This window comes from Phalacrocorax aristotelis, chromosome 1 (genome assembly GCF_949628215.1).
Source record: "Phalacrocorax aristotelis chromosome 1, bGulAri2.1, whole genome shotgun sequence".
NCBI lineage: Eukaryota > Metazoa > Chordata > Aves > Suliformes > Phalacrocoracidae > Phalacrocorax > Phalacrocorax aristotelis.
The window spans coordinates 10,249,587-10,260,933 of record NC_134276.1 but is presented as its reverse complement, the minus strand read 5'-3'; the positions used below and the strand labels follow the sequence as shown (position 1 = coordinate 10,260,933).

Here is an 11,347-nt window from a genome sequence, read left to right as displayed (position 1 = left end):
CAGAGCCACACAAATGCAGCAGCTTTTGGGCTGGGAGACAGCAGCAGTTGCGTGGTTGCCCATCTATAGAACAGGAGATAGTACTGACTGAAGCAGGGAAGGCAATCTCAGCCCTAACTGATCCTTTCAGTACCAAGAATATGGAACTTTATGGAAATCAATTAGTATAAGCCATTTATAAGTGGTTTGGCTTCCTTATTTATAAGGGATTGGGTATCACTGTCCCTCAGTAGAACTGTATAGAGTGGAATGGAAATAGATTTAAGCTATTTTGTATACCTCACAGGATGTAGCGGGTCATGATGAATCGTACGTTCATACAGAGTTATCAGTTAAGTTGAGAAGAGGAACAAGGCAATCGATGCCAGCTGTGCATTCAGCCTGATGTGAGCTGTAATTTATTCTTACAGCTTCAAACTGCACAGGGAAACAAGAAGAAATAACACGTTCTTTTGTAGCAGCAAGGCAATGGCACAGAACTTCAGAGGCTGAAAAAGCATGTTTACTGGTGAAGCATTTGTTCACTGGTTTATACTGTTACAAAGATTTCTGTAAATGAAGGAGGAAGCATGCTTCGTCAGATATTTCCTTTTTATGTGGAAATTCCTTGTCCTCTGATGATCCTACAGCAGTGACCACTGACAGATCGACAGACAGCTGGCTGCTGTTCACAAGGAAGAGGCACTAGTGGCTTTCTTCCGCCATCGAGATGTCCTAACCCTTCCTTGGGGGCACATTCAGTTACTGCTCATTGCAGTTAACATAAAGCTATGATGGTGCAGGAAGAGTGGGCGATTCAGGAAAAGGGAAGAAAAACCAGTGCAGTTAGCACCGGTCACATTCGCAGGGTATCACATCCTTCAGCAGCACCTTAAGCTACAGATGTGGAGATGAGCAACTTTGTAACTGTGAGTAGCCCCAGTGAGGCAGAATTAGAGAGAGTCACTGTTCTGGTGTCCTCAGCACTGACTACTCATGTCTCTCATGGGCATGCTGACAAGGTCAGTTAAGCACTACTTTTTCCAACAGAGGAGGTAAAGCATGGGCTGTGGAAGTGTAATTTCCTCCTCATGTGCCTAAGGCTTGATTTGTGAAAAGCAATGCAACAGTAAATTACGAGCACAGCATCCATAGGTACACGGTCTTTCATCATTCAGAGAGGATTTTTGGAAGTCATTCCAATGGAAGCCTCCTTTCTTGGTGGCATATACCCCCAAAACAACTTCCCAAAGGACTGAACTATAGTAATTGCTGGTTCCCTTGTCTGAATTCAAGGCATCTGAGATGAGAACAACCCCTTCTGTAGCCTAAAAATTGTCCTGTTTCTCTAACTCTGTCTTTTTTAGCACATCTGTTCTATTCCCCATAAAACAAAAAGGATTTTATTCCCCCAACATGGTGCAATTTATGGTTGTGAGAAAAGCTGTAGTATATTTTCCATAAGAGAAAAAATTGGTTATTATCAGCTCTCACAAACTGGAATGTGATTTAATAAAATTCTATCAGTTTTATTAGTTGTAAAGCATGTAGATGAGAAGTACATTTAAAGGGCAAATGAAGCAAGAATCAATTTTTTTACAAATTAAACAGCTCTGTACAATCACCCTTTTCATGCATTTCAGTTTCTCTTTGAATATAAATGCAGCTCCTGATGGGAAACTTTCTTCCTGCCTTATGTGACGACAGAGTAACTTCAAGCCCCATGCCAACAGTGACAATGTCCTTCATCTCCCTCAGCTGGAAGAAGACACCTGCATGAAAGAGATCTCTCAGGAAAAAATAGGAACAGAAGCTGCCGTGGGTTTGGGACTAGTGAAAGTGCCAAAAGGAGCGGGTCAGCTTTTGGTTATCCACCACAATCTCCATATTCCAAAGTGCAAATACAGGAGGGAGATGCACAGTTTCTGTCAGAGAGATGGACACTCACTCCCTGAGAAAATGCTTTTGGATTTCTGCACCTAAGCGGCTGTTTTCTCTGATTATCAAGAATGGCTCGGAAGGTAGCAATCGGCAGGAGGGCCAGTGTTGTATTTTTTCTAGAAAAGAAAGCGAATCAGCATAATGAGCACTCACCAGTCCTGCAGAATAGATTCTAATATACAGATGCCTTTGGTGTCTTATATTATAAAAGTAATTATCAGAACAAGAAAAAAGCACATGCTGAGGGGTGGGGTTTTTTTTCTTGCAATGTGTGCTGGTGATCGCTGCTATGGCCAAGATTTACAGGTATCTTGGCAAATGACTGGGTTTGTAATTCCACATCCAAAATAACAGGTCCTCAAAATTGGCAGATCTTTCAGAAAACTCTGATTGGGAACTGATTCTTCCTTCTCTCCACCCCCAAATTTGCTTCCATCTAGGGTTGTTCTTAAAGCTACAGTTTTGTCAGTATCAGAGAAGCAGTAATTTCTAGCTCAGGAGTTCTTTGATACACAGAGCTCCTGCTCACCCTACCAGTACACTTGCATGCATTCAGAAGGTTGGACACTCGTATAGGTAGGCAGTCAGGAGAGACTGGGTCGCTGTAGGAGTCTCACTACAGTGCATTTCAGACTTTGCTATTTGACCTTTCGAAGCCATCATCCTACGCTACTTCCTTCAGTGTTTCTGCTGCGGCCTGCACCGTGAAGGCTGCAATGGAAATCTGCCTCTTGACTTCTTCCCAGGCTCCACGCTGATCTGCTTTGTTTTCAATATCAAACATGGCATCATAGATCCCTGGGAAGGACTCTCCAGCGTACTTGTTGTGACTGCTTGGAGCAAAGATGACATGTCTGTGGGGAAAGAAGGAAAAAATGTAGGTATACTGAATAAAATAACCATTAACAGTGTGCATGTTCATTGTAGGGGACTGTATATGTATACATAAAGTAACCATGAATCCTGTGAAGATCAGAACTAACTAAATACAGAGGAAATCTAGCTGCAACTGTCTTTAAAAGGATAGGAGGAAGCAGCCCCAAGGGCAAAACCTATGGGTAAAGGCACAGATTTAGGACAGGTAGCCTTACTTTTGGAAGGAGATGATGCATTTGTCTAATTAGGAATGAAACCATGTTAAATTTTTGAAAATGGGAGCTCAACAAACCTGTTAACTAATATGGTCGTCCAGAACAGGGAATAAAACTATTTATGGGTGTACAATAGGAAGTGGAACAGAAACCTCAAAAAGAACTAAGCAGTTGAATGATGGTCAGCAGATCTGGGAAAGGAATGTGAAAAGAGGGGCAGAGGGGAAGTCTGCGGGAGAATTCTTGAGAAGAGCATGACTTCTTCAGAGAAGAAATTATTATATTGGAACAGAACCAGGCAAAAGCATCACTTAATTTTATTTGTTATTTGGTTTTGTTGGGTTTTTTTTTATAACGAATACTTGCAGATCTGCTTTGAAATGGATGGGTTTTGTGTGAAGTATCAAACACATTAGTGAAAGAGGATGTGAAAAAGCCGCCCCCAATCAGAATAAACACTAAAACTACATTAATAAATGCAAGCAAGTAAAAAAAAAATCTAGACAGCTGTAAGTGATACCTAACACCTGACAAGAAGAACTGCAGAAAAGAACCATTTCATTCTTCCAAAAGCATAAATGACAGTTCATCCTAGGAGGATGGAAGCGTGACTGTCAATTCTACCTGCCTGAGGGACTTCTGGCTTGGTGTGAAAGCCATCAATCAGTGAGTCAGTTATAACCAGTCATTAAAAATAGGGGGATACCGAGAGTAAAGTGAGGTAGTCACAGACCTGACACTGGAAGCTGCCTTCTTGTCAAGTGTTACTAATAAATGCACTGGGTTTCTATGAAGGGCATTGTGGTGCACCGAACGTTGTCTTTTCTCCAGGCCCATGTGCTTGCAGAGAGGAAACTTCAAGAATAACTAGTTAATGATTTAAGCTAATAGGAGCATCTATAGAAGCAGTCAAAGCTGGGACAGATGGGACTTTGTAGCACAGCTCATGGGCCTTTATATATCTTGTGCTCAAATGTCACTCTCTCCAAGCTCTCTTCTGGACTCCTCTCTTCACCTGGCCCTCACTACACATCTGTCCTCATCCTCTTCTGCCTTTTACTCTACCCGCATTTCTGCTTTCTTTCCATACAGTTGATTCTCCACTGAAACCTCACTTTTTACAGGTTTAAAAGAGCAAGTGGTAACAGAAGTAGTACTGCACATCTGCAAATAAAAGTCAGAGAGTATGATGGCTAATAAAACAGAGTGCCAACTCCACGAAGAGGGATTAGGCATCACAAGACTGGTGCAACCAAGGAGTTCTCCTTAGGGGCTATAAACAAAGTCTGCTACTAACTGGATTGTACCTAAAACAGAATCTGTTGAGCTGTAATTCCTATATGCAGTGGTTCAATTGACCAGTCAGTTTGTGTGGGGCTGACTTGCAAAAGCACAGTGCTTTAGACAGCTGGTCAAGAAACTTGTTGTCTCACCTGTAAAACTTCCTTCCTGGTAAGCCAAGAGGATCAGTGAAAGCTCTTTCTATAAACATCAGCTGATCATTCATGATTCGCACTGCAACTGGACTGCAGAAAATGGAGACAGAGACGCTTCACACAAGAAGGAAACATAACTTCCCAGTTTCATTTAAACACTTCCTCTTCTTTGTACAGAAAAAAAATAATTGTGGAGATGGTCTACAGTTCGCAAAAAAGTTGAAGTTTTTGCAAATGGAGGTATTCAATACATGTTACATTAACACATTAGGATTTCTGTGTTAGAAAACTCAACTACAAGATTTCACTCTATGCAAAAAATAAAATGGGAGACTTTCTGAGAGTGTCAGATACTTGCTTAGTATTAAATGGCACTAGAAAGATCCCACCTAACAGAGGGGACAGGAGGGCTGAGATTTAGGTCAAGAAAACGATACCTAGATTTTGGTGTCCACCCATAAACCAAGTGTCCCAACTCCTACTCTAATCTATACAGTAACATAGTAAGTACGGGATTCAGTTGGCTATACATGACTATCTGGTACCCTGCTAGGTGCCTAGGAGCACCTGGCCTCCAGCCAGCGCACTCAGAGGGATGGGAGTTCCATGGGGCCCTTGGGTTTGCCAACATTATATTGGTCATACGGGACTGGCGCTGTTCTAACAACTTCGTTGGCAACATGGACAGTGGGATTGAGCACACCCTCCGCAAGCTTGCTGACAACTCCAAGCTTTGTGGTGCAGTCATCATGCTGGAGGGAGGGGATGCCATCCAGAGGGACCTTCACAGGCTTGAGAGGTGGGACCGTATGAAACTCATGAAGTTCAACAAGGCCAAGTGCACACAGTTGCACACAGGTCGGGGTAATTGGGGTAATCCCAAGCACAAATATAGGCTGGGCAGAGAATGGACTGACAGCAGCCCTGAGGAGAAGGACTTGGGGGTGTTGGTTGATGAGAAGCTTGACATGAGCCGGCAGTGTGCACTTGCAGCCCAGAAAGCCAATGTATCCTGGCTGCACCTAAAGCAGCGTGGCCAGCAGCTTGAGGGAGGTGATTCTCCCCCTCTACTCCACTCTGGTGAGACCCCACCTGGAGTGCTGCGTCCGGCTCTGGGCCGTCCCAACACAAGAAGGAAATGGACCTGTTGGAGCAGGTCCAGAGGGCCACAAAGATGATCAGAGGGCTGGAGCACCTCTTCTGTGAAGACAGGCTGAGAGACTTGGGGTTGTTGAGCCTGGAGAAGGGAAGGCTGCAGGGAGACCTTACAGCAGCCTTCTGGTACCTGAAGGGAGCCTATAAGAAAGCTGGAAAGTGACTTTTTACAAGGTCATGTAGTGATAGGACAAGGGGTAATGGCTTTAAACTGAAAGACGGTAGGTTTAGCTGAGCTATAAGGAAGAAATTCTTCACTATAGGGGTGGTGAGACACTGGACCAGGTTGCCCAGAGAAGTTGTGGATGCCCCATCCCTGGAGACATTCAAGGCCAGGTTGGATGGGGCTCTGGTCTAGTTGAAAATGTCCCTGCCCATGGCAGGGGTGTTGGACTTAGATGATCTTTAAGGTCCGTTCCAACCCAAGCCATTCTATGATTCTATTACTCTCAAGCATCACCCTGTCTCCTTGAGGTGTTGCTGAAAGTACAAATTCTGGCACTACCTATAACAGTCAAGTGTAGGTGTCTAAACACAGAGCTCAGGCCAACTTTAACTTTTACTGCTACCTGCCTTTCCATATATTACAATAATTTTAATGATGAGCCGATAGTAGTAATAAGCTCTACAGTTGATACTATTCATCACGGGAAGCAGAATTCATCTCAGCAGATACTGCCTGTCTCAGTGTTCCTTTCTACACTAATCAGAGATGCCTTGTGCAGTCACTGGAAGGAAAGAGCTGTCACCCTGGGTACCTAAGGCAGATATGCATATATATATATATATATATATATATATATATATATATATACACACACACAGATATACATCATTTTTGTTTTTCACTTACTCTTTCTTGTCCACTTGTTCAAGTCTCTTGTGAAATTCAGCAGCAGCCTTTGAGAAGTCCACCACAGCAGAAAAAAGAGGATCTAGACGAAGAAGGGCTTTGTGAACAACTTCACAGTATCTGCTGGGCCCAATATACCTTTCAGTTGCTCAGCTGTGGAGAAACTACATTCATTTTGCTGATATAATAGCAATAATTTTGTTGGTTTTCCATAATTTGTTTCCCTCATGCAAGCTTTGAAGACCCACACTACTAGCAGTAATAGAAAAAGACCTTGTGCGATGAGGGCAACAATAAGGCAGAACGCTTGATAAAGCTTTCACAAGTATACATCTTCCCTCTGCCTGGCAAGGAAATGACTGGCTGGCATTGCAAGCAGAGAACTCTGCAGTTTCATTTTTAACAAAGGGATGCACTGCAGTGTTTAGGTATAAAAAGCCTGACATATCAAAAATACAGCTCTTCCAGCAGGCTGTGGAAGGACAGCAGGATTTCCCTCCTGGAACATTATGTCCTATTCATATCATAACAGAAGAATGAGATATCTATATTGAATGTTATTAGATGAGGCATAAAAGGCACAACTGTCATGGAGCACAGTGATAGACAAGGTAGGTCAAAGCAGCCAAGTCCCGTGCTTGCTCCACACGTGCGCTAGAGTTACATCATACGAGGTGTCTCTGTCACAGCCCCGTGCACCATCCCACAGTGCTGCTGCTCAGACTCCAGGATTTTGCATGTTATACCTGACTCTGTGCATTTGTGCTGGCTGGTAAGTCAGTTGATTTTTCTGCTCTGTCCGTGGCAGAACATCCAAGCTATGTGGAAAAACTTAGCCAAGGAAGCAGTAGGTTTTTCTTTTAATGACAATATCAGCTGTGATGATTTTCTTGTGGAAGGGTCTATTTAATACAGACCTGGGGAAAGTATCAATTTATACAACTAATTTTTGTAGAATAAGTAAAAGGTGGATTTCATAAGAAGAACTTCTGGACTTACCAAAATTCAACTCAATTACAAAGAAGGATGATTTACAACTTGAATGTTTTTCCCAGAAGTTTCAGAAGACTTTAGATAAACCAGAGTACCCTCTCTTTGGTCGTACAGGAATATGGGGCGTAAGATTAGGTCATCTCCTAAATCCAGTCCTCCTCTGGCAACTATGGCCCTTCACTGTTTATAAATTTATCACGCTATCTAGTGTGATAGGCTTTCTGTTCCCAGGACTCCTATTGAAAGCTGTTCTGCAGTCTCATTTGCTCTTCTATTTCTAGCAAACTCATTTATTCATCACCAGCCTACACTGGCTTGTTCTTGTATTAATATTTTTGTTTAGTTTGCACAATTAGAGGCACAGATTTTATGTAAGCAATCTCTTTACGGACTGCAGTATAGGCAGACCCATCATCACCATGTGAGGGTGAGAACTTACACTTGTCCGCAACTGTGGCAATATCTCTAAGTCTGCCTGAGGACAGAGTTCTGCCCGCTGACATCGTGGTTATATCATGGCAACAGGTTATATTTCAGAAGTAGTAGGATGGGACTTAAGAGAAAAAAAGAAAGGTCATCTGAAAATATGTACGAGAATTTGTGCTCATGTTCACCAACTATTTGGTGCTTTCAGTGTTGGTTATTTTAGAAAACATCACAACATTTTTTTTCCCTCCTGCAAACCTTAGTTCCTGACAGCGTATGACTGCAAGTGCGTTATTTCAGGAATAAAGGTTTCTGGCTTTCATTGTTGCAGAGGAGCAGCTGAAATCTGAAACCAAAGGCAAATAAAAACCTTCATCTATTACTTTGAAGGACAATTTTGTGACTTATTCAGGCTTAATTAACAATTTTCTGATATTCAGTGTTGTCAATAGGCAATTTTATGAAAATGCTGAGAGAAATGAACTTTAATTTTCACAGTATTGTAAAAACTGCCTATATATGTTAGTGCACTCTGGCACAATAGAATAAACAAAATTTTAAAATTATAGTTTTATTCAAGAATTAACTTAAAACTGATCAGGCATCAGAGAAGAGCCATGAAAATAATGAAAAGACTGAAAAACATGGCTTGTAAAACACTGGTCAACGTGACACACCTATAAATCTATTAAGGAGATGGTTAAGTGATATTTGGAGGGAAAAAAGCTAAAAAAAAGAGTTTGTTTTAGGAATCTAGGAACAAAAACAGATGCATTGGTCAGAAGGTATTTGGGCAACTTCTAATCTGAAATAAGAAAGAAACTCAAACAGTGAAAATAAATTATTTAACAGAAATTTTGGTAGAAGTTCTGCTGCTGCAAAAAGAAATGCCAGATTTGATGTTTCCTTACAAGATATGCTGCAGTAAACACAAGAACATATTGAAATAAATCCTTGTGTTACGCAAAATCTCAGACCAGATGATCCATCACGCAAGGTCTCCTCTGTCTCGGGTGGCCTTTTTACAAAAAAGGGTGTCTTTTCAAAGTCATCAAGAATTTTTCACCTAAGTCATTACATGAGGTTTTAAATGTCATTTTTAATTTTCCCAAAAAAAGGATTTGATCTGAATTACTTCTAATGTTTCACACAACCCAAAAGAGTACTGCATCTCCAAAAAGCTTGTTCATGTCTCTAAACCATGGGTCCATCAGACCCCGAGTTATTTAGGACTGACTGAAAATTCTCCTTGGGACAGAAACACAAGGGGTGAATGAGGCAAGAAGAAAGAAAGAAAGAAGAGAGAGAGGGAGAGAAAGAAAATTACTGAGGAAGCAGCCCTAGCCTAGGATCCAGAGCACTCTGCTGCTTCCAACCTGTTTTCTATGCTTCAGTGCAGTGTGCTCAAGTGCTCAGCAAATGTATATATTTATGAAGATGAGTTAAAGAAGTGCTTCTGTTGCCTAAAAGTGGTATCCAGGCACTGAGACAGATGGTAAGCTAGTTTCCCAAGGTCAGATGAAGTCTTTGGCTGAGGAGGAACAGACCCCTGTGTCTCCCAAGTTCCAGGCAGTTGCCATAAATGTTTAACTTGTCTCCTTTTTTAAGCAAGAAAGTGGAAGTGGGCTGATACTGTCTCTTTGTTCTGCTTTTGATTGTGATCCATGACTGCTCATGAGCACTGTAATAATGCCCAAAATCAGTATTATGCATGAAAATTATTATAACCCTCTCACCTATAACCTTCACATCTGTAATGTGTTAAACATGTTATGTTTAGAAAAGAAGAAGGAGGCTCTTTACCATGATGGCAGAATTGAAACAGGAAAGTAAGGAATTCAATTTCAGAGCTGTAAGAGGTATATTGTGTCCTTGCACAATTCTAATTAATGCACTTAAATACTGTTGTGGCTATTACTCACCAAATGATATTTTGTAAGTTTTCAGCTGCTCTTCATGTTTCTTGGCCAATTTATAAATTCTGTTGCTATATCCTTTTAGGGCTTCTCCATAATCTCTACAGTCAAATGGAATGACCTGGGAATCTGCAAGTTCATAAACCAGCTTGCCTCGTAACTGGGCAATTGTCAGCTGTTTCTTGAAGGTGGGGTCATAAAATTTTTCCACTAACTCAAAGGTCTCGTACACAGTGTGATAAACAGGATAATTGCTGAATTTGTCTGCTTTCTGAAAAAGAGCAAGCAAATTTGTCAGTGCCCTCTATTCTAACCAGTTAATTCTAATTCTAACCCAGCTAAGGGATGTATTGATCACTTAATGACTATGATGTTTTGCAGTTTCCAAATCAAAAAAGCTATTTGCTACAAAACACAATTTACTATCCTTCCATTTTTGTGTGTTCATCTTAAGAAACTAAAACAACCTGAATCCATGGACTGTTGCACACGATTAAGTGAGCAGCTTCCTTCTCCCTGTCTGCACAGTCCTGTCTTCAGTTCCATTCTACCGAGATTGCCTTCACTACAAGCGAAAACAGTTTGGAGGTTTTGATAGCAGAAGCCCTCGGTCATGGCCCCTTTTTATCTTGTTGAACACAGTCAAGGAATATTTGCATATTACGGGGCCTACTAATAGTATGGTGGAATTAGATATACACCTCCAATCAGATTCTATAAATACCTCTCTGTGAACTTGACAGCCTATAGAATTATACACATCACCATACCATGTTTTAAGTCTCCAAATGTTTAGGTTTCTTGCTCAATTAAGAAATGAAACTGATATACAAACCAGTCAAAGATTCTTTGAATTCCTTTATTAATCATCAGTAAATGCTCAGCACTGTCAAACTTCTTCAAGTAATCTGGAAGACTTACCTTATTCTTGGTATAACGGACTCTGCCTGATGCAATACCCAGTCGCTGAAAGTAAGCTTCAAAATCACTGCCTGATCCCAGTTTGTTTATTCTGCATGTAGAAAAGACAACATCTTAGAGAGAGCACCTACTTTATAGTACGGTAGTAATTTCTGCAGAATGCAGACTTTTAAAAGAAATGGAGGCCAGTTCTTCTGGAGGGCACATCAGGGACACTGGTAAGATCAGAGAATAGATGAGTGGCAAGCCTAATTACTCTAACTGATTTTATTTCACCACACTAATTCAGCATCCAATATTACTAGGAAGGTCTTTTAATGGTAGCAATCCCTCTTCTGACACTGACCACATCTAAAAAAAATGTACACATTATGCACAAGAGCCATAAAATCGTATCAGACACGTCTCTGCAATCTTAAAGCATTAATCATCTGTTTCCAAACTGATATGAATTGGGCAGCAATATATGTAAAGACAGATGTGTTTATATACTTAGCATATTCCACAGTAGAATCAAAGACGGATAAATAATTTCTACTGCAGAAGACACAATTGGTTTTTGTTACTTACAGGTGAATATTGCCATCTGCTGGTAGGTGTGGCAAGACAGAGAAAAAGAAAATAATAAAGACAGAT

General features: G+C 41.1%; 1 protein-coding gene across 3 annotated transcripts in view; it reads right to left on the bottom strand.

Moving 5' to 3' along the window:
* Nucleotides 1-1,487: 1,487 nt before the first annotated feature.
* LOC142051686 (N-acetylated-alpha-linked acidic dipeptidase 2-like) overlaps nucleotides 1,488-11,347 on the bottom strand; it is a 34,934-nt gene continuing 25,074 nt past the window's right edge. For all 3 annotated transcript variants that reach the window (XM_075081060.1, XM_075081069.1, XM_075081080.1), the window contains 5 exons: nucleotides 10,712-10,802; nucleotides 9,797-10,061; nucleotides 6,456-6,537; nucleotides 4,445-4,537; nucleotides 1,488-2,774 (listed from right to left, as the gene is read on the bottom strand). In XM_075081060.1, the coding sequence (XP_074937161.1) occupies nucleotides 2,585-2,774; nucleotides 4,445-4,537; nucleotides 6,456-6,537; nucleotides 9,797-10,061; nucleotides 10,712-10,802 (721 nt within the window). In that variant the 3' untranslated portion in view covers nucleotides 1,488-2,584. The remainder of the gene's footprint in view (nucleotides 2,775-4,444; nucleotides 4,538-6,455; nucleotides 6,538-9,796; nucleotides 10,062-10,711; nucleotides 10,803-11,347) is intronic.